Below are 23,308 nucleotides of genomic sequence, written 5' to 3' on the forward strand. Positions count from 1 at the left end.
AAAAAAAATGACATGCTTTCCATCATATTGGACTGATTGTCATGATTTCGTGAAAACCATACGTTTACGATCAGGGAGTACAAGCATGTTTACAACAGATCATCTACTGTTCTCTTTCACCGAGTATACGTTTTTTTATATTATCTGATCACAAGAATGTATTGTTAACTTGAGTCATATTTGCTACTGTAGAGGTTTGAACATACACATGTAGACTTTGTTCATTAAAAAAAAAAAACTTTTTTTGTATATGTATTGTGTGGATTGGGTGGATATATGAAGGGAGCCATTATTTAGCATTACTCTGTGTTTTAGGGTTTCACAACCCTTTAAATTTCAAAGATAAAGCTCAACAGAAATAAGTGCAATCATTTTGAATGTGCATTGCCATGCATCATCTGCTCAAGAATTATAAATGTAATGGGATCTTGATAAAGAGGTACAAGACAAATTAAGGACATTAGCATGTTACTGTGTTCAGAAGACCGAGTGTGTTTTCATGCAGAGCATCACTTCTGACCCGCTGGACTGAGGTTTTGTTTTCCTTATCTATAATTTAATGATTTGAAGCTTTCGTTACAACACACGTGTAACTTTTTAAATGAAGTTAATATATAATTGATTTCCGTAATATTTACTTTTTAATAGTTTGTATTTTGAATTGGGATCTCATGGTGCTAAACAATATTTACCTCTAAATTATAAACCATTTAGACTTAAAATAAGAAAATAGACATTATGCAGTTTTTTTACAAATTCCGTATCAATGTTAAAAATAGATCAAAGACATTTGATAAATAGTCACATTAATATATATATATATATAGTTGCTTCTAACTGTCTTTTCAGACATAATTACTTTTATTAGGTACTCCAAAAATTCTTTGTATTTTCATATTTCCAATTAATTTCCAATTTCGACCACTAACAATACAACTAGCTATTTTATAAGAGCAGTGCTATCAGTTGGTGTAAAGTGTAAGTGATGTAAGATTTATTAGTTTTATACTCCTAGGTGGAGGGAGTCACGAGTCGGAAAATAATGTGGACTTGGGGCCACCAAATTAGACAAAAATGTCCCCGCACAATTAAATTACATCTAAAAATGCAAATGAATTGAAGATGTTGCGGAGGGCGAACCAACTCCAGGGTAAAGGCTGTCGCGAATAAAGTAAAAATGAAATGAAAAGTGTTAATTGCGGCATTAAATTTAGATCTGCTCATGTTGCATCATATTTCTTTTTACGCGTTTTTATATTGTTGTGCATTATAACCAATCACACGATTCTGTTGAGCTTATGAATGCAATGGCCAATCAGAGGCGTTCAGGTTAGTCATCACACCGGAGTGTTTTTTTTAATTTTCAGTTGATTTTCACTTAATTCTGCACTCTCGCTAATTCTCTCATAAACACTGCAGGTGTACGTGCAATGTAAGTGAGAGATTAATTTCACTTCACTGATTATAACAATACATCCCAGATATAGATGAGTTTGTTTTTTCTTTATACCATGGTCTGTCTGAATACTCGATTCTGATTGGCTGGCAGGTGTGCATTAAAACCGTGTAATGCACAGCTAGCCGTGCATTATCCTTTACTCAAGTATATCATTCTATCACTTGCTCGCCAATATACCTTCTGCAGTGAATGGGTGCCGTCAGAATGAGAGTCCAAACAGCTGATGTTGTCCTCTCATCAAAATCCACCCACTTTTTTTTTTACAGTTTTCACTTACAGTAATAAATACAGTAAACAGTGCGTAATCTGATTTAGATGAGAACGTTTTCTCTGGAGAAGGCAATATTATGAATAGGCTCGTATTTTAGCAAAGGTTTAAAGTAAAAACGTCTTAATGCTGGATTTGTTTCAGTTTTTGTCTTTTCCAGATGTTAACTGATGGACTGGAGTGCTGTGGATTATTGTGATGTTTTTATCAGCTGTTTGGACTCTCATTCTGATGGCACCCATTCACTGCAGAGCATCCATTGCTGAGACACTGATGCAGTGCTACATTTCTACAAATCTGATGAAGAAACAAACTGATCTCATTAAAGGTGAGTAAATATTCAGCAAAACTATTCCTTCAACTCAATGGCAATAAATGTCCACACCTTTACATTTAAAGATTGATAGTGTTACATGATGGAAAATTGAAAAAAAAAAAAGACAATCACTTATTGTCGATCTACTTTGTGAATGTGAATAAAGAAATACATGGGTGAAAATACAATACAAATAAGAAGGCACTTTCCTGAGTTGAAATAGCTGACTCAGTATTTATTGATTGATGCAGCACAGCACAGATGATGAAATCTTCTTACATCAGGGAGCTTGGAGTGCAGCCTGTTCATCTAGAACGACAGTCGGGCAATATTGACTTACTAACCTTACAGAGGTTAACACACCTACACAATTGTGCTGTGTAACAGGCCAATTAAAAGGCAGGAGACATTCATTCATTTATTTTTAAGCATATATGAACATTTGTTTTGTGCCCTTTTTGGACACACTTTATTTTAATGTGTCTTTGTTCCAGTGTAATTACATAAGTACTGGTTAATACCCATTAACTACCCATCTAGTTACTGTAGGTTTTGGGTTAGGGTTCGGGGTTACGCTTTATTTTAAGGTGTCCTTGTTACAGTGTAATTATACATTTATGTACTGAGTAATATTAATTAACTACATGTATTTACTATAGGGTTAGGATTGGGGTTACTTGCATGCAATTATGCATAATTAATTGTTAGTATAATAGTAAGTACATGTAACATGTGTAACACGGACACCTTAAAATAAAGTGTTACCGGGTTCGGTTTAGTGTTAGTTGCTTGCACTTATGCATAATTTACTCTTATTACTATAGTAATTAAATGTAACTTGTGTAACAAGGACACATTAAAAACGAAGCATTACCCGTTTTTTTTAATGAATGTTCCATCTGTTTGTGTAACGTAATATACCTGTTTTAATTTTAACCTTACCTACTTTGTTATTTCTCACATATTTAAGTAAAGAGGACTACAGAACACTTTTCATTTACAAAAGACAGAGGATTTTATTCATTCGTTGAGAGTGCGATGTGTTAGACCAGCTGCTGCTGTTTATATGAGTTGATCAAGTTGTAAAAAATTACCAAAGTGTGACTTGTGTATGAAGCTTTTTCAGAATTAATATGTCTAGAATGGAAAACGCCAGAAACGGACAGACGGATGTTTACACTCTCGTAAAAATGCCTTGCTCATGTGTTTCACAAAAACAAAATCATAGCTCAGAACAGCTTTGGTGAGGTCTTTAAATGTCTCCCAGGCCCCCAAACTGCTTGGAACCACTTTCCTGGCCTCCAGCAACGATTCTGTTGATGGGAATGATCTTCATGGTGGTCTCCTTCAGAGAATACCAGCGACTTTGCCACGTGGCCCAAATAATGCCATTGTCATATCCATTCTGCGAGTCCTTCTCTGTGTACTTGCCACCTGTGAAGACAGAATGCATCAGTGAAGGGATTCCTGCATGTGTGCTATTGACTTTGCTCCTATAAAGAGGAAAGGCTTTACCCTGGTAGTATTTTCCGTTGAGATGAGCGGCATGGCAGCGGTTCATCCACCAGCCGGAGCCTTCCTGCAAGGCACAGTTTTCATGGAACTTGTCGTTGTCTTTGTCAGGTGTACTGAACTGCATGCCATTGTGAGACGTGTAGAATTTGTCACTGGGATCATCGCCAAAGTCGTGCCCATCAAAGGCATCGCCGGCATCTCCACCAAGGTAATACGCATACGTCAAGCGGTATGCATCGACTTCTGGTCCGACTTTGAAAGTGGCGTAGTCGGCATACCTGAGAGAGCAAGGTAAATTTGAGACAAACACTCCCATTGACTGCTAATGTTCAGCAGCATGTTTGATCTGATTGAAAAGGTCATGCGATGTGACTTGGCAAGAATCGATTTTGGTAGCAGAGCAAAGTCCTGTTTGGCGACTGCAGATAAGGAAAACTTCTGCATGGATGATTCTTGCGCAGGTTTGACACCAAAAGCATTCCTTTTTCCTCTGCTTTTGGCAAAAGCAGCCTAAATGTTAAAATAAGATGATTTGGGAACTCCACTTGTGAAATTCAAACCTAAAAAGCACAATATAGGGCAGGAATGTGTGTGAGAGTAAGTAAATCAGTTCCCCGTGGTTCATTACTTTTTGTTGCCTTCCCAATCGACCATCTCTATCCTCAGCACATAAGGCACGCTGGACTGAACAGACAGCAGATGCATCTTCTCATTCCCCAGCCAGAACTCCGTTCTGTCATCTGGTGAGAGATACCCAAAGCCTTCCTTATACTGAATCCATTTTTTGTTGAAGTCGACGCTGCCATCCCGTCTCTGAAAAACGAACGATTCGTTTTGATCATTAAAGCTGTACACATTTGTAATTGCTTCTACTTGCACCTTTCTGTCCAGGACTCAAACAAGTGTCAAAGGCATGCTAACAAGGACTTTAAAGATCATAGTAAGTCTTTAGTCTGCCTCTTGAGGCCAGGAGAGTGAAGTTCACCTGAACAGTCAGCCTCCTTAAACCTCATGCACACCTGGGTCACGGCACCAATATTACTGGCCCTACACCCTTAACATAGTTTGTTGTTCCACGTACCCTCTGAAGGACAGTCCATCCACGTCCAAAGCTATCTATCTCACAGTAGACCAAGAATGCCTCTGGAGCCCTGGCTGGTTTCACGTAGTAAAGCCCACTGACCTTAGCACCCTTGTTTGCAATGTCCTGACAATCTGGGGAAAAGTGCATGTACTTCAGCCCTCTACGTACCTTATGTACAATCAATTCACTCAGTGTCAGTTTTCAGTGAGATGTTTGAATCTGCTGTTTTTACCTTTGCCTGTGACAGTCTGAATCTCCACAGTGTCTTTGCAGGGCTCTTTGCACATCTGGTCCAGCTGCTGGGACATCTGCTTTAAATCGGTTATTCTTTTCTCGTTAGCCTGTAGGATTGACTGCAGCTGACTGTTGAGGGGGGAATACAATATTATATAATGGCATTTCATAAACTATTTGGACCATATTTAAGATAAGTGGCATAAAAAAAAGAAGAAAAAGTGCTCACTATATTTGATCTTCCTGAGCGAGAATGCTCTTCTCAAATCGCAGTATATCATCGAGCATGCTTGTAGATTTTTTGATGTATGCATCTGACAAAAAGATGGCGGTTATGAAAATCAAAAGAAGTTTCACAATTACTTTAAAAATGCGATTTATACATAAAATGACTTGAATATGCCTATTCTATGATATGCATGTTTTACTTTCTGTATGAATTTTTTTTTTATATGTGTTTTGGGAGGGATAAGAATGTCATAGTGATACAAATGTCCTGATATCAAAGAAGCATTCTTAAAAGAATATAAATTATTGGAAAAACAATCTTTATTATTTCTTTCACTTTTTATGAATATTTGAAAAAGGATTTATTTTGTGGTCCTGTGGTGCAACCAACACGTCATGCGGTGCAACCAACTTCCAGAAAATATTATAACAAATTATAATAAAATTATATAACTTCCCATAAAACAGGAAATGATGTCACAGAGAGGACCACCGCTGAAGCTCATGACTGTGTCAAGGTCAGCAATTCTTGTAAAATATAAGAAAATTTCAGGTTGTGAAAAAAGTGTCATGTGGTGCGACTCCCACATGTATGAATAATTAATAATATGTGAAAAATACATAAATAAATAACCTTAAATGGTATTTACATTTTTTTTAATAATAAAATGTGTACTCACAGTGTAAGAAAAATATGTATTTTTTTCTTCATGCACTTAATTGATGCATTAATCCAGAAGCAGCATCTAAAACGCACCTGAGAGCTCACCCGAGACCACTGTAACCTCTGTGCATGTGTTACATTAATGATATTTTTTTAGCCCATAATTAATGATAAATCGTGCTACCTGGTGCTTGTTTTTGTGCTTGTGTTTCTGAGTCCTTCAGGTACACCACTTTGTCCTGCGCTCCTCTTGTAATGTTGGCGATAGCCTCCAAATCCTGCTCCATTTGATCCAGCTCTCTGTCCATATCAGGCACGTACCTCTGTAGGTAATCAGCAACTCCACATGTGGTTGGGCAGTATATCCCCTGAGGACGAGAGAAAGGAGAGTTAGTGTTAAACCAGTGACTATTAAGCTTCCTGAATATAAATGCATTACTTGAAACAATCTAAAGCAGACAATCTGTACTTACAAACCCATCGTTTGGGTTACAAATGTCTTGCGTTGGTGAATAGTCCCCTCTCATTTGCTTGAGGTGACAAAAGGGAGAAAACAAAATCAGTAAAAGAAATTGGTATTACGATAAAATAACATTTGTATGTCGCTCACCGCTGAGGTTAATGTGGACAGCAGCAGGATGGAGACAGACGCATGCATGAATGAGGCCATGTTGGACCTGCAATCTGTCTGGTCCCTCGAGATTGTGAGTGACTGTTGACTGCTGCGGGATATTTATCCGATCAAGGTCCTGCGTGTGACTCAGAATGAACCGTAAACGTTGCAGAGATTGGTCAACATGTCTGTCTCAATGCTAACATGGGCAGAGACAATCGAGACCTGAACATTATATTGATTTAATCAGGGGTCTGCCTTCAACCTTTCCCGGGCTGAGAATGTTTTGGTGCTTGTATACTGTAAAAAAAACTTACTTCCGATTTCACAGACAAGGCTTAAGCCTAGTCCCAGACTAAAATGTAAATCTGAGCTGTTGCAACTGAAAGAAACTTGCACTGACTGATCTTAAAATATATCAGTGCCCTTGTTTTGTCTCAAGATTCCACACCAGTTATGTTTTTTCTAAAGCATGTTTATAAAAATTACTTACATGTCCTAATTGAACTATGGCCTAATCTTGGTTTTGCCTAAACCCTGTCTGTGAAACCAAGCATGACCTGTATAGGCCCATATTAATAGCATTGCAAAGCCATTAAATAATCATTACTTTTTAATATTACTTTAGTTTAACGACTCGAGGGAAGGACATTTAACATTTAGCTGAACTACAGCTCATTTAGCTTTGCTTGAAGTTAGATCTTATGTTTCTTCAACTGTATGTTTCTGAGACTAACTAATAATTGACAATCACTTAATACCTTCAGATTACATTTTGTGTTTTTCCTATAAGCATAATATACAAAGATATAAACAAAGCAAAAAGACAAACGGATCGTTTACCGTGACGCAGCACGGTTCTGTTGCTACAGAGTCTGTGGGTCAGTATCCACTCGGTCTGAAGTTAATGATTTCTAACTTTTTCTCTTCTGATGTTGAGAGAACAAATGTTCCACAAATCTCTAAACGACATGTACACACATGCACAGACAAACAGACACTTCTGCTGACATATCATCTCCACCAGCTGAGTCACTGAGGCAAAAAATAAAGTCTTTCTTCATTTTACTGGTAATGACCAAAATAAAGAAGAGCTATTTAGTAGATAAAGAAAGAAAGAAAGAAAGAAAGAAAGAAAGAAAGAAAGAAAGAAAAAGAACGGAAGAAAGAAAAACTAATAAACTGGTCCAGCCACTGAGGCAAAAATGTATGACTTTCTTAATTTTACTGGTAATATCCAATCAATCAATCAATCAATCAATCAATTTAAAAAAGGTGAAATGAAATAAATTGGTCGTCCATATTTGCATAATATTAATGATCAAGGATTTATTTGCATTAAATATTCCCTACTTAAGCACTTTTGTAACTGTTGTTGATTTTAAAAGTTTATTACCATTTTAAACTTTTTGAGTATTTGATGACTGAATGTTTCTACTAAACAATCTAATCACTTTGAATATTAATATTGTTGCTCAATACTTGTCTGTGTTTTCAAAGCTACAAACATCAGTACCAAAGGAGACAGACTTTGAGCATGTCTTTACCAGCTCGACCACAAGGGGACGATGCACATCAAAAGTATCCCATGATACAGATCTCTGTTACACATCTGCAGCTGTTCAAACTAGTATACTTGCTATACTTCTATACTCAACTCAATGAAATAAATAAATTAGTTTCACTAAACTAAATTAGTTTCATTTAACTAAAAACTAAACATTTTTTATATTTATTATATTATTTTATTAAGCTTGTGAAGTAATGAGTAATATGAATGAGAAAGTGTGCAAACATAAAAATCTTGTTTCTGAGAAGTCATATAGGTTATTTATTTTTTGTTTGTTTGTTTGTTTAAATGTGTCTCCAGGAGGTTTTTATGTGAGAATAACGAAGCTGGTCTTGAGGAACACAAAGGTGTTTGTGTTTGTTTGTTTGCTTTATGAGTCACGCATGATCTTTATGAGCTTTGTGTGTGTGTGTGTGTGTGAGAGAGAGAGAGAGAGAGAGAGAGAGAGAGAGTGTGTGTGTGTGTGTGGGATTTAGGAGTGGGAGCAGTTATGGTAGACAGAAATGGTAGCTATTTCAGAGCTTTTGTAGAGGGGTGAAAATAAGCTTCATTGTTTGTGTCAGTGCAGAATTGAATGATCAGAAGTCGGTTTAATGCAGTGTTCAGGCAGGATTCAAAATCTCAGGAGCCCCAGTAGCCTTTAACCACTGAACATTTGTGCAGGCTACTGTTTTTGGCCATCTAATATTAGAAGAAAGGGTTTCCCCTTTTATTCTAAGAAAATAACACATGCAAGTTTATCATTGAAGCTTTTTTTAATGTTTCAAATTATAATTATAATAATGTTGAGCTGTGCATTGAATGCATTTTACTCCCAAAACACATTTTGTAGCACCGCTGCATGAAGGGGTTGGTCACAGATATCTAGCTGCCGTTGAAAAAGATTAAACTCTTGTAAACAACAAGTGATAAACAAGATTCAGTGAGTCAAGCAAAGGCCAGCTCTGTTTTTCTTCTTCAACTGTGGTAGCAGTGAAGAGCGTCTGAAAGAAGACTGATCTCAGTCTGAAAGCTCTTCATTAGAACAAAACTGATTTTCAGCTTATTAATAAAACTACTGGATTCGGTGTCAGTGAATACAAATCTTAAAATACAAAGATTGCTTAGCGACTTGGTGAAATTAAAGCTTGCTTCACTGTGGATTTACAGCTTTGTAGCAGATGAGTTTACTGGGGCAGTGGGTCTAGAGAGAGGTCCACAACAAGGTTTCTTCATTCTGTTTATTAGGTGTATCATGAAGCTCTGACTCTGCCAGTAGCATCATTAAAGTGACCAGGCTGTGACCCGATTTTATGGCACGAAACCATATTGAACGTGGTAACTGACAGATAAGGCACGGATGACCTGAGAGTCAACTTCAGCGTCTGTGAACTTAAACAACTCTGAACTCTGCCTGAACCTCTCTAAAAACCAGATGGAGAGCTGCTTCCATTTCACAAGTCTCAAGATGCAGCCTGCTAGCTCTCCAGTCTCTTAAACAAAAGATAAGAAATGTTACCACCACTGTAGCGATCACGGGAGGTCATTGCCGTCTGAACTGTACTGAAATGCACACAGAGTCTGAGGTCATTTTGAGGTTATTTAATATAAGGCCTGAACTGAGTATCCCACTGCATACTTTTTCTTTTTGCAAGTAACGTAATTACTGGTCTGAAGCAACTTTTACTTGATTATCCATACATCATTTTTTTATTTTTTTAGAAACCATGCTTAAATGTGAGGCTAAAATCAGGCTTTTGATGAACATTTATTTGTGCATCTCTTGAATATCATCGTATTGCATTGCAATATATGTTTCGCCTCCCATAATAAAAACTACAGAGCATTGATCATAAAAACATTTCAATATTATCTTACTAAGACATTATCTGGAGATATAATGATATTTGTATGCATTTTAATCTGCTGAACTGTTAAAATTATCATCTCATTGATTTACATTACAAGCTATCAGAATTTCATCTTACTTTTTGGCCATGTAAATATTATCAGCATATTTATGGTCAATTTTGGGCTTCTTAATAAGTTTGAGGCTTTTATTTTTTAATTGAGATATTTTTCTGACTCAATGAAAATGCTTATTGGTCTGGAAATATCAGCAAATTAATATTGAATATTAAAAAAGGAAAGAAACTTGGATCCCTCAAAGTGTTGGCTTGAAGGCAAAATCACATTTGTGAGCCTGCAGCACAAAACCAGTCTTAAGTCGCTGGGGTATATTTGTAGCAATAGCCAACAATACATTGTATGGGTCAAAATTATTGATTTTTCTTTTATGCCAAAAATCATTAGGATACTAAGGAAAGATCATGTTCCATGTAGATATTTTGTAAATTTCCTACCGTAAATATATCAAAACTTAATTTTTGATTAGTAATATGCATTGCTAAGAACTTCATTTGAACAACTTTAAAGATGATTTTCTCAATATTTAGATTTTTTTGCACCCTCAGATTCCAGATTTTCAAATGGTCATCCAATTATTGTCCGACCCTAATAAACCATACATCAATGGAAAGCTCATTTATTCAGCTTTCAGATGATGTACAAATCTCAATTTAAAAAAATTGACACTTAAGACTGGTTTTGTGGTCACAATTGGTCATGCATTGTCATTGTGACGTTTGCAGAACCGTCATGACTTGAGTTGACATGCAAAACCACAGTAACTTAATCAAGTTTTAATTGTATTCACTAATTCAGAAAAATAGCAAGCTGCTTCTAATGCGTCCCATTGGGATTGTTTATGTGCAACAGATTTATGTGTCCTGTCCATTTGATTTACTGAAGACCTCTACTCAACTTCTCAGCTTCAAGGCACTCTGCTCGTCTTTTTTTCTCCCCTCAAGATTCTTTTCGGAATTTTGTAAACAGGGCTGGAAGGCAATAGCAATGAGAGAATAATCAATGAATGCACGAAAATGTGAGAGTTAAGTCTAGTGCATTTCTTTCTCAAGAGTAGCCTACTCTTATCTGGCATCCCGTAAATGTGGATTTGTAAGTGAGGAGGTCGCAGCGAGGCCAGAGTAAGTTCACTTCGAGTGTGGTTCTGCAATAACCACCATTTCACATCTGCCCTTCAGACCTCAGACTGCCTGTTGATCACAGCTGCCAAATATTCAACACAGAATATATGGACTTATTATGGACAATAATTATTTATCTGTTTTCTATGCTACTCAAAATAGGCACTGACAGATTTTTACAAATGAGTAATGCATGTGATTTAGACAGAAGACGATAAATGTGATCATAAACATCATAAACATATTGTGTTGCATCACAGTGCACGGTGATAATTTTTTCAGTGATATGTTAACTATTGCACTTAATAGTTATGCTTAATGAAATCTGCTTACATAAAGAGTTATCACAACCAAACGCCTGTAGTAATAACATTGACACATGACCAGCTCTTATCTTAGCTGAACAAAGAAAAACAAAACTGGCTTGTATTCAGTTGTTACAGAAGATACCTTGAGAGGTGTATTGGTTCCCTCCCTGTTGTTACCACCTGTCCATGTATGTTTAGGCCAGTGTATAACTTATGGTTATTTTATTACAGATATACCTTAATTTCCTCTCCCAGTTTGTCAACTGCCAGCAATCTTAAACAAAGCCAACAATTTATCCATACAGGCAGACTTCATGTGTTTAAACATAGCTGATCTCCTAAAGTTATGTTTGAATAATGTTATGCTCATGCTTAAAGGAATCGTAAAATGTCCTCACTCTCAGGCCATCCGAGAGGTAGATGAGTTTGTTACTTCATGCATCAGATTTGTAGAAATGTAACATTGCATCAGTGTCTCAGCAATGGATGCTCTGCAGTGAATGGGTGCCGTCAGAATGAGAGTCCAAACAGCTGATAAAAACATCACAATAATCCACAAGTAATCCACAGCACTCCAGTCCATCAGTTAACATCTGGAGAAGAGAAAAGCTGAAACTAATCCAGCATTAAGACGCTTTTAACTAAAATACATTGAGTCCATAATCCATAATAACACGTCCTCCAGTGAAAAAGTGTTCTGGTCTGAATCAGGAGAGAAATCTGCACAGATCAAGCAGCGTTTAAACAGCTCTAAACAAATATGTGGCTGGATTTTGATGTGAGAGACAGGAGTGAAAGGAAGCGTTATTATGGATTATGGACTGGTATTTTAGCCGGAAGCGACAGTTTAAAGTTAAAACATCTTAATGGATTTGTTTCTTAGAAACACACATCTTTTCACTGATGTGATGTCCAAGAAATGTTAACAAGGAATCAGCTGTAAGCAAGTAATATAATGCTACATTTCTCTTATCTGTTCTGATGAAGAAACAAACTCATCGACATCTTGGATAGTCTGAGGATGAGTACGCTAATTATGTTTTTTTGGGAAAACTTGCTTTAAGTATTGATTCTGAACTAGTTACATTACTTGCTTTTGTAATATAAACTAAATGGAAGGAGGATGGAACAGAAGAATGCCAAGATTTATTGTTTATAAGTTCTTGAAAAAAATTCTAAAATGCATTCATATTATGAAAGGAATTGACTTTTGTTTTGATCGTTATGGAAAACAACTTTTTGAGATCATCAGACAGTATCTTCTCCTGTTTCCTCTGATTTCATGCACTAGATTGGACAAATGGCTCTAATGATTAAAACAGAAAGAGGATCTGGATAGATCTTGGAACAAAATATTTCAAGATTATCAGATGATAACACGCCGCTGCTAATTAAGGTCACTTCTTCCATCGGCGTTTGCAGAAATCTCAGGAGAAATGCTGAGACGACCAGTGCATGTGAGAACAGCAAGTGGTATTGTTGGAGGATAATCAGCCCCTGCTTCTAATTAAGGGCCTCACGTTTCAGACTAGACTACAAAATCAGCTCAAAGTGGACTTGAAAACATGCTTTGAGCAGACGGGGACACGGTTCCGGATAAGCTTCTTCACATGTTTGAAACAGACGTGTATGAAAAATATAGTGGCCACAAAATACTGTATATGTTTAGTTCTATAAACACTAAACAATCTAGTTAACAGAGTAGTTAACAAGAACATTTAATGATGTTACCGAGTTCTTGTATATGAATAATTACAATGCACTGTTGTTTGCAGGCAGTTTAAACACATATGAAATGTACATTTATTCTCTATGAACCACCGGTCAAAAGTTTGGGATCTGTAAGATTTTTTATGTTTTTTAAAAAAGTCTCTTCTGCTCTTCAAGAGTGCGTTTATTTGATCAAAAATACAGGAAAAAAAAGGAAAATTGTAAAATATTATTACAATTTAAAATAATGTTTTTCTAATTTAATATACATTAAACTGTAATGTATTTCTGTGATGCGCAGCTGTATTTTCAGCATCATTACTCCAGTCTTCAGTGTCACATGATCTTCAGAAATCATTCTAATATGCTGATTTATTATCAATGTTGGAGACAGTTTTTGCTGCTTCATAGTATTTTTTATGTTTATTTATTTATTTAGAATCTGTGATATCTGTGATACTTTTTCCAGGATTCTTTGATGAAAAAAAAAAAGTTAAAAAGAACAGCATTTATTCAAAATAGAAATATTTTCTTACAATATAAGTCTTTACTGTCACTTATATATATATATATATATATATATCAGAGTATTTTATTAAATCTAACCTATTAATTAAGATTTCTAACTATTTGATAGCTAATTGCATTCTTTTCTTTCTTCTTCTCCAATAAATGTTATTGTAAAGTGTTACCGATAAGCTTACTGTTTATTTGCGAAAACTGCACAACATTAAGTAATCAAGTGCTGAGCATTAAAGTGGTTTAGTGTGGGAATGAACCGTCCAGCCAATCAGAATCCAGGACACCTCCTCAGCGCTAAAGCACGTGCCACATATAAAATCTCCATCGACTGTGAAGCCTACAAGTCATGAAAATGCTAGACTCGCTGACATTTCTATTTGAGAAGTTCTTTCTTTTCTCAAACTTGAATGTTTTTGAGAGTCTGTGGCAGGAGGAGCCGGTGAGATGCCCGGTGCTCAGGAGAGGAGACCTGCTGCAGGTGCAGCGCACTCTCTTCGTTCACTACGGCATCTGTCTGGGCGAGAACAGGGTGGCGCACCTGATGCCTGACATCATGCCCGTCCTCACCAACAACAACCAGCTCATTAAACCAGTCGTCACGAACAAAAGACTCATTTTAGGATGCCTTTACAGAAACGCGAGCATACGCGTCGACTCGGTCGAAGACTTCGCGTATGGTGCTCAGATTCTGGTGAACGATATGGATATGAAAGTGAAGTGTCTCGCGCTGGCGAGCGAAGAAGTGGCGAGGAGAGCAGAGCAACTGGTCGGAGACATTCCCTACAGTTTATTATGGAATAACTGCGAGCATTTCGTGACGTATTGCAGGTACGGAACAGCTGTGAGCCAGCAGACAGAGAAGGTGAGTTCTCTTGATCTGGGAAGAAAAAACCCCGACAAATATTATTTATATCTAGGGTTGCAACATTTCCGGAAACTTTCCAAAAATGCCAGGAATAGACCAAAAACTCCTGGAAAGTTTCCAACGTTTCTGGAATATTTCAGAAATTTAATGGAATTTTCCAACTTTTTGCAACCCTATTTATATCTAATCTTTAATATTATAATACAAAGAATAGCCTAGAATACATCTTATGTATTAAAATTAATATTAATATCAAGATATTGTGGAATTAACACCATGCAAAATGTCAATAATGCACTACAATTAAATAAATAAAAACATATTCTTTATAGTCTTTTTTTGAATTGGATTTGGACGAAGTCTGCTACTGATATATTCTTAATGTGTTTTCTTTTGCAGTTCTGTGACTGTCTGAAATCCATCATTCGGGACCAGAGAAGTGTGGCCTTAACTGTTGGGATAGGAGTGATGTACAGCCTGTGTTTCGGCCTGGCGCCTTCAACTACATTACCCACAATCCTTATTCCCTTCATTCTGTGGATGGCTGGCTGAGAGACACTTTCACTACATCACATAAAACAACAAAGCCTAGTTTTAAAGGGGACATGTACACAACAATGCAATGCATCAGTGGAATATCGCTGTGTAAACATGCCAAGTCTGTCTATGTATTTTTGCTTCTATGTATGTTATGCTTTAAATAACTCGTGACAACATGCCATTAACTTTGAGCCTTTACAGCCATGCTGTATATTTTTCATTTTAAACCATATACCTAATATTGGCCAATATTGCTGTGGCTTAAAGTTACTGTCCACTAAAGGTGCGTTATTTTTGTATTAAGCTGAAGTGTTATACAGACATGATAAATTTCACTAATATGATCAATTTTTATTGTAGCTACTATGGACTGTGATTCAGAACATAGCCTACCATACATATGAACTTTTTACTTTTATTATTAAGCTCTGACGATGCTTGATTGTGAATTTGTACAGTTTAAAATATATATTTAATACCATAAGTTTCTAAACAAGAGCCAGAAAAGGAATATGTAGACAGAGCTATTTGATGAATGTTATGTGTAAATAGTAGCTATGATTATTTCTGGTCACTGCTGTAAACGGTTGATTGGATTTATTAGACTATTTTCATCTAAATAAAGCTTGTCTGACCTGTAGCTGAACCTGTGGAATTTGCACGCGGTCTATAATCTGAGCTGTGCATTTCTGATTTGAGCGTTTTTAGGCTAGATCATGGAAAAAATTAAATAAAATAAGATAAAAATAAATAAATAAAAAATTAAATTGATTCAAATGTTTATTGCAAACATGAATTCATATGGGAAAACTCCATTACTCCAGTCTTCAGTGTCACATGATCTTCAGAAATCATTCTAATATGCTGATTTGCTGCTCAAGAAACATTTCTGATTATTTTCTTTTATTATCATTTCTGATTATAAAAATATACATGTATCTGTTACAATTATTATTTATTGTGAGAGTATGCAGTGAACTGGCAGTATGAGACTAAGAGGAGACATGCATTGTGCAGGAAATCAATGAGCCTGAAAATAACATTAAAGTTTAATGCCAAAGCTGATTTTAACATAATTAAGTGATGACATTGAGAATGGATTCTAAGTTTAAGCACCTTAAGTTCTATGTGTGGACATAACAGCCTCCCGCTGCATTATTTATTGTCCACTTTTGTTTTCAAATTCCAAACAGGATTTCACAATTTCCTCCTACACAGGCACAGATTATCTCCTATTTTAATGTCAGTGAACTCCTCCTCATGGTTTATTCCCCATAAACAGAGCTGAGAACAGATGAAACAAGGCATCTTGTGTATTTTGTAGTAACATTAACTACATGTGACATGAAAAGCTGCTAAATGCAAAAAAAAAAGAAAAAAAGAAAGAAAAAAAAGCAGGCTTATTTTCAGAGCACAATATATATATATATTCATATTCACACACACACACACACACACACACACACACACACACACACACACACACACACACACACAAATGTTTTGTTCACACACACACACACACACACACACACACACACACACACACACACACACACACACACACACACACACACACACACACACACACACACACTAATGCATTAGGTATTGTGAACAAACAATGACATTATTGTGGTAATCTATAGGTTAATTTTAATTTTCACATATACTAAAACATTTTGTTTCATATTCAAGTTGTATAAATTAACAGATTAAGTATTATGAATAAGTATTTAAGTATTATGAATGAACACTAACACCAAAAATATAAAATAAGACCAAAAATGAAATTTTTTTTGTTTTTGATTGTTAGTTAGTGATAACTAATGCATTAACCATTGCTAATGAAGTAAATCTTTTTGTAAAGTGTGACCAAAAATTTATATTTTATACAACAGCATTTAAGATATAAAATGAACATGGCTCTTTTACTATTAAATGTGATTGGAATCATGCTACTACATTTGCAATTGCTTTTAAAATAATGATAATTACATTCCAGTACAGATTACAATATAATACAATACTCCAGTATACTCTGTATTATGCAACAAGCATCAAACAACATTAGCAGCACCATCTAGTGGACTGTGATAACACAGGCAGCAATATCGTCAGTTCCTTACTGTCCTTCACTACATAGGCTACAAAATGTCTTGGTATCTGGGAGAATATGTGTCTATGTTAAATTTCAAGGAGTGGCGATGATGGATTAAATGAAACTTCATTGAAATATTGTAAGTGTTATGACATTATAGGAGATAGGCCTTACGTATGATGCATCATGAATGTGTATGATCTCTGATAATTAATGTGTTTAATGTGCAGAACTGAGAGAGAGAGAGAGAGACAGAGAGAGAGAGAGAGAGAGAGAGAGAGAGAGAGAGAGAGAGAGAGAGAGAGAGAGAGAGAGAGAGAGAGAGAGAGAGAGAGAGAGAGAGAGAGAGAGAGAGAGAGAGAGAGAGAGAGAGAGAGAGAGAGAGAGAGAGAGAGAGAGAGAGAGAGAGAGAGAGAGAGAGAGAGAGAGAGAGAGAGAGAGAGAGAGAGAGAGAGAGAGAGAGAGAGAGAGAGAGAGAGAGAGAGAGAGAGAGAGAGAGAGAGAGAGAGAGAGAGAGAGAGAGAGAGAGAGAGAGAGAGAGAGAGAGAGAGAGAGAGAGAGAGAGAGAGAGAGAGAGAGAGAGAGAGAGAGAGAGAGAGAGAGAGAGAGAGAGAGAGAGAGAGAGAGAGAGAGAGAGAGAGAGAGAGAGAGAGAGAGAGAGAGAGAGAGAGAGAGAGAGAGAGAGAGAGAGAGAGAGAGAGAGAGAGAGAGAGAGAGAGAGAGAGAGAGAGAGAGAGAGAGAGAGAGAGAGAGAGAGAGAGAGAGAGAGAGAGAGAGAGAGAGAGAGAGAGAGAGAGAGAGAGAGAGAGAGAGAGAGAGAGAGAGAGAGAGAGAGAGAGAGAGAGAGAGAGAGAGAGAGAGAGAGAGAGAGAGAGAGAGAGAGAGAGAGAGAGAGAGAGAGAGAGAGAGAGAGAGAGAGAGAGAGAGAGAGAGAGAGAGAGAGAGAGAGAGAGAGAGAGAGAGAGAGAGAGAGAGAGAGAGAGAGAGAGAGAGAGAGAGAGAGAGAGAGAGAGAGAGAGAGAGAGAGAGAGAGAGAGAGAGAGAGAGAGAGAGAGAGAGAGAGAGAGAGAGAGAGAGAGAGAGAGAGAGAGAGAGAGAGAGAGAGAGAGAGAGAGAGAGAGAGAGAGAGAGAGAGAGAGAGAGAGAGAGAGAGAGAGAGAGAGAGAGAGAGAGAGAGAGAGAGAGAGAGAGAGAGAGAGAGAGAGAGAGAGAGAGAGAGAGAGAGAGAGAGAGAGAGAGAGAGAGAGAGAGAGAGAGAGAGAGAGAGAGAGAGAGAGAGAGAGAGAGAGAGAGAGAGAGAGAGAGAGAGAGAGAGAGAGAGAGAGAGAGAGAGAGAGAGAGAGAGAGAGAGAGAGAGAGAGAGAGAGAGAGAGAGAGAGAGAGAGAGAGAGAGAGAGAGAGAGAGAGAGAGAGAGAGAGAGAGAGAGAGAGAGAGAGAGAGAGAGAGAGAGAGAGAGAGAGAGAGAGAGAGAGAGAGAGAGAGAGAGAGAGAGAGAGAGAGAGAGAGAGAGAGAGAGAGAGAGAGAGAGAGAGAGAGAGAGAGAGAGAGAGAGAGAGAGAGAGAGAGAGAGAGAGAGAGAGAGAGAGAGAGAGAGAGAGAGAGAGAGAGAGAGAGAGAGAGAGAGAGAGAGAGAGAGAGAGAGAGAGAGAGAGAGAGAGAGAGAGAGAGAGAGAGAGAGAGAGAGAGAGAGAGAGAGAGAGAGAGAGAGAGAGAGAGAGAGAGAGAGAGAGAGAGAGAGAGAGAGAGAGAGAGAGAGAGAGAGAGAGAGAGAGAGAGAGAGAGAGAGAGAGAGAGAGAGAGAGAGAGAGAGAGAGAGAGAGAGAGAGAGAGAGAGAGAGAGAGAGAGAGAGAGAGAGAGAGAGAGAGAGAGAGAGAGAGAGAGAGAGAGAGAGAGAGAGAGAGAGAGAGAGAGAGAGAGAGAGAGAGAGAGAGAGAGAGAGAGAGAGAGAGAGAGAGAGAGAGAGAGAGAGAGAGAGAGAGAGAGAGAGAGAGAGAGAGAGAGAGAGAGAGAGAGAGAGAGAGAGAGAGAGAGAGAGAGAGAGAGAGAGAGAGAGAGAGAGAGAGAGAGAGAGAGAGAGAGAGAGAGAGAGAGAGAGAGAGAGAGAGAGAGAGAGAGAGAGAGAGAGAGAGAGAGAGAGAGAGAGAGAGAGAGAGAGAGAGAGAGAGAGAGAGAGAGAGAGAGAGAGAGAGAGAGAGAGAGAGAGAGAGAGAGAGAGAGAGAGAGAGAGAGAGAGAGAGAGAGAGAGAGAGAGAGAGAGAGAGAGAGAGAGAGAGAGAGAGAGAGAGAGAGAGAGAGAGAGAGAGAGAGAGAGAGAGAGAGAGAGAGAGAGAGAGAGAGAGAGAGAGAGAGAGAGAGAGAGAGAGAGAGAGAGAGAGAGAGAGAGAGAGAGAGAGAGAGAGAGAGAGAGAGAGAGAGAGAGAGAGAGAGAGAGAGAGAGAGAGAGAGAGAGAGAGAGAGAGAGAGAGAGAGAGAGAGAGAGAGAGAGAGAGAGAGAGAGAGAGAGAGAGAGAGAGAGAGAGAGAGAGAGAGAGAGAGAGAGAGAGAGAGAGAGAGAGAGAGAGAGAGAGAGAGAGAGAGAGAGAGAGAGAGAGAGAGAGAGAGAGAGAGAGAGAGAGAGAGAGAGAGAGAGAGAGAGAGAGAGAGAGAGAGAGAGAGAGAGAGAGAGAGAGAGAGAGAGAGAGAGAGAGAGAGAGAGAGAGAGAGAGAGAGAGAGAGAGAGAGAGAGAGAGAGAGAGAGAGAGAGAGAGAGAGAGAGAGAGAGAGAGAGAGAGAGAGAGAGAGAGAGAGAGAGAGAGAGAGAGAGAGAGAGAGAGAGAGAGAGAGAGAGAGAGAGACAGAGAGAGAGAGAGACTGAGAGAGAGAGAGAGAGAGAGAGAGAGAGAGAGACAGAGGAAATTTGTCACTGTGTATGAATGAAGGGAATAACCAAAACAAATATCCAAGACATCTTAAAAAAGTAGTGATTTCAGGACAGTTAATTCTATTAATACTAATTCTATTCAGCAATTATTGATTACAGTGAAACAGTGAGTAATATTTGGATGGTCCAGAGTGCCATAATGTAGTCAAAGAGAACAGTAATGGGGATAATGATGAAGAATAGTTCACGGAGAGATTCTGCAGACAGCGTTTACATTAGCTAGTGTCCTACAGAGCCTGCATCCAGTCTGCTTTGTTCTGTTCAGTGCAGGAGGTGATTACTTAAGGTCAGTTCTTATTGCATCCACTTGAGTAGTTTGAGGAACTATTCAGGTTTGTTTATTTGCATAATTATGGCATCCTTCAGTTCTTTTTAGATTAACTGAGCAGACAGGTACTATTTCACATTTGAATTAAGGAGATGCGTCACTTGCAACAAGCAAGAAATGTCTGAGTAAGAGAAGCTGATGCATGTCGAAGATTTTTATTTATCTGCAATGTAACCTAACAATATGACACATTCATGGCCACATACTTTAAGGTATTTGCAAGATTTCTCTAAAATGCAAATAAAGGAAGCTAATCTATATCTCTTTTAAAAAATGACATGCATCTCTTTGTTTCATACCCAACATATTGAAATAAAGAAAACTGTTCGGCTACACTGCAGATAAAGAAGCTGCTTTGATGATTGAAACAATCTTTGACATGCATCTCTCTTGAGTTTCAAACTGCAAAATGAAAAGACCTCCAAGTTGGAGCAAATGTGGACAATATCCTAATAAAATAAATAATAAATAATTTCTATAATTTCATTTTCAATTTAACTATGGATGAGTGGATTAGCATCAGAAACAGCACTTAAGGGAGCGTTGTGTTCTCTGTAGTGCTGCTATTTCTGTCAGTTTGCCTGGCTGGACATTTACCTCAGTCTCCCTGCGGAAGTGAGAGAAAATCTATACCAATTAATTACACAGCCAACAAGTGACTGAAGCTGCCAGCTCAGTTCAATCAGAAAGCTATTACACTGAGATTTAGGAGGGGTTAGGTGTTAGATCATTTCTTTTTATTATTCATTTTTCTTCCCAAATGTCATAGGAATCAACCTGCAATTATTATTTCAACAACATATTGAAGAAATGGAAGAAAACACATTTCACAAGCCAGATTTTGGGGGTTTGGTATGAGCTCCTGAAGGAGATGTGTTAGGGCTGACAGATATAGAAAAGCACTTTGGACAGTTTTACCTCCAGTTTGTTAATGTTGTGCCAAGAATAATCATGAAAATAAATCACTATGATTTTCCGCCAACCTTGCTCTCAAGGAAAATTAGACATGGTCTTTCATTATCCACAATAAAAACATATGAAATACATAAATATACAGATTTTGCTTAAAATCGTGCTTGACATTCGAGAAATTAATTAAGTTGAGCAAGAAAAAATGATGATGGTGATGATGATAATAAGCAACAAAAATGATGATAAAATATTAAAAATATCTTCATCTGTGCTCCAAAGATTAACAAAAGTATTATGGGTTTGGAAGTAAATGATGGCACATTTGTTTTTATTTTTTGGGTGAACTTTATGCATGCATGTTCTTGGTCTTACTGTGAACAATTGATTGGTACATGCTCCTAAAGAGAGGAAAATAACAAAATGATTCTTAAACCAAAAGTCATTTGCTCTGGGTTGCAAACGGCAGTCCATGATGACTTTATCCTTAATCAGTATCCTTTACGAAGCACAGCAAAACTCATTTAAAACCAGAGGGCAACCTCTTCAAAGAGTGAATGGCTTCTGAAAAATATTATGAAAAAATCCATCATACAATCAGATTCAAATCTAGAAACTGTGAAGCAGTGGACAAAGCATTGGAAGATGCTATAAATCACTCAGGATGTTTTAATGCTGTAATATTTCATTAAAAAGCGAGACTAGAATGACTAACATCTATAGTCTCAGCGCAGCTCTGCATGCTTGAGAATATTAATGCTCAGGCTGTTTGTGAATGTTAAGACTGAATTATTGCACGCAGCATGGTTCCTAAAATTCGCTCTGCGATCAAAATAGCTGAATCATAATTGCTGTCTGACTTAAAAAACAAAACCCAATGGACTAAATTTCTGAGGTTATGCTATTTCTAGTGGCCATCTATTACTGATGACAACATGCAGTTACAAATCAGCTCCCTATTATATTCATTACTAATGATCATAATCCAAAGATAATCAATACCACATGATCCTGAGATGAAATAGTGTTATATGAGACAATAAGTCTAAAATACTAAAACAGGTGATGCTAACAGACAAGATCAGATCTAATGAGCTACAGCAGCAAAGCACTGATGCTATAAATTCAGTTCATTATGTTTAAATTGAAGGTCTGGAGTGACTCTCGTCTTGATTGTTGAAGTCATATGTCCATTTCTGCCTGATGTGGATCAGGGGGACAGACAGACATTTGTCCTTTTGTCTTAATGATTACATTTCCTGACATTTGAAACCTCTACCTGTGCCATCTGCAAAACGACAATGTGAAACAAAAAGCTGAGCAAACAATGTTGAATGTCATGCATGAAATTATGTACGAGTAAATCAGCTGTAATTTGCTGCAGTTATCAGAAAAAGAAAGTGATAAGTGAATTATTTTCATGTCAGTGCATTATCTTATAGTAATAACCTTTATTAACATTAATTATACAGACTAGTGCAGACTAATATTAAATGATACATTAATTACATATTCATAAACCTCTGATCTGTTAAGCTTTATATTAAAGTTGTAATTATAACGCAAACTGTGTCTCTAATGAAGCCTGATGTCAAACAAGAGTCTCGCGAGCGCTGCTGGATTGTAAAGATCGTGCATCCTTCAAACTCTCAGCAGATGCTTTTCCCTCCGTGCATCACATTCACTCGGACTCTTGTTATCGACACTCCTTGACGTCTGTCGTCGGGTTATGCGTGATAAATTTGGCATGGATTCGGGCTGTTTTTTCCTCTTCTGCCAGACATTCGTGCGCGAGCTTATATTGCATGCAACTTCACAACTTAAAGAAGGTAAGGCTCTTTCCGAAAAATTCCCTAAATTGTCAATTTTTTGCAGATCGATCCAAACTACTTTCAACTTTATGCATGTCTTGTTTATCTATATAATTTACTGAACGCCCACATGAAAAAATACTATAGTAATTTATTGTAAATACTATGGTGTTTTTGAACCATACTATAGTAAAGTGTATTATACTGTATATATTATAGTATTTACAACAATTTGTTAATTAATGCTACAGCATACTGTAGTATTAACTATAGCAAACTGATTAACTGTAATAAATACTGTAGTATACTTTAGTT

General features: G+C 37.4%; 2 protein-coding genes across 3 annotated transcripts; one reads left to right on the forward strand and one right to left on the reverse strand.

The window, feature by feature from the left end:
* Nucleotides 1–3,033: 3,033 nt before the first annotated feature.
* LOC107700315 (fibrinogen gamma chain-like) lies at nt 3,034–6,518 on the reverse strand. 2 transcript variants are annotated; one of them, XM_016501939.1, is made up of 9 exons: nt 6,379–6,518; nt 6,242–6,295; nt 5,953–6,136; nt 5,106–5,190; nt 4,875–5,005; nt 4,640–4,773; nt 4,187–4,371; nt 3,559–3,836; nt 3,034–3,477 (listed from the first exon to the last, which is right to left on the reverse strand). In XM_016501939.1, the coding sequence occupies exons 1-9, from the start codon at nt 6,436–6,438 to the stop codon at nt 3,296–3,298; spliced, it is 1,293 nt and encodes a 430-aa protein (XP_016357425.1). In that variant the 5' UTR covers nt 6,439–6,518; the 3' UTR covers nt 3,034–3,295. The 2 variants fall into 2 exon arrangements, with proteins under 2 accessions (XP_016357425.1, XP_016357424.1); XM_016501938.1 differs by having other exon boundaries at nt 6,242–6,298.
* A 7,322-nt stretch (nt 6,519–13,840) lies between these two features.
* On the forward strand, nt 13,841–15,641 carry LOC107700276 (lecithin retinol acyltransferase-like). The gene is made up of 2 exons (XM_016501882.1): nt 13,841–14,379; nt 14,782–15,641. The coding sequence occupies exons 1-2, from the start codon at nt 13,864–13,866 to the stop codon at nt 14,932–14,934; spliced, it is 669 nt and encodes a 222-aa protein (XP_016357368.1). The 5' UTR covers nt 13,841–13,863; the 3' UTR covers nt 14,935–15,641.
* The last annotated feature ends 7,667 nt before the right edge of the window (nt 15,642–23,308 follow it).

Source organism: Sinocyclocheilus anshuiensis, unplaced genomic scaffold (assembly GCF_001515605.1).
Source record: "Sinocyclocheilus anshuiensis isolate Anshui unplaced genomic scaffold, SAMN03320099.WGS_v1.1 scaffold326, whole genome shotgun sequence".
Taxonomy (NCBI): domain Eukaryota; kingdom Metazoa; phylum Chordata; class Actinopteri; order Cypriniformes; family Cyprinidae; genus Sinocyclocheilus; species Sinocyclocheilus anshuiensis.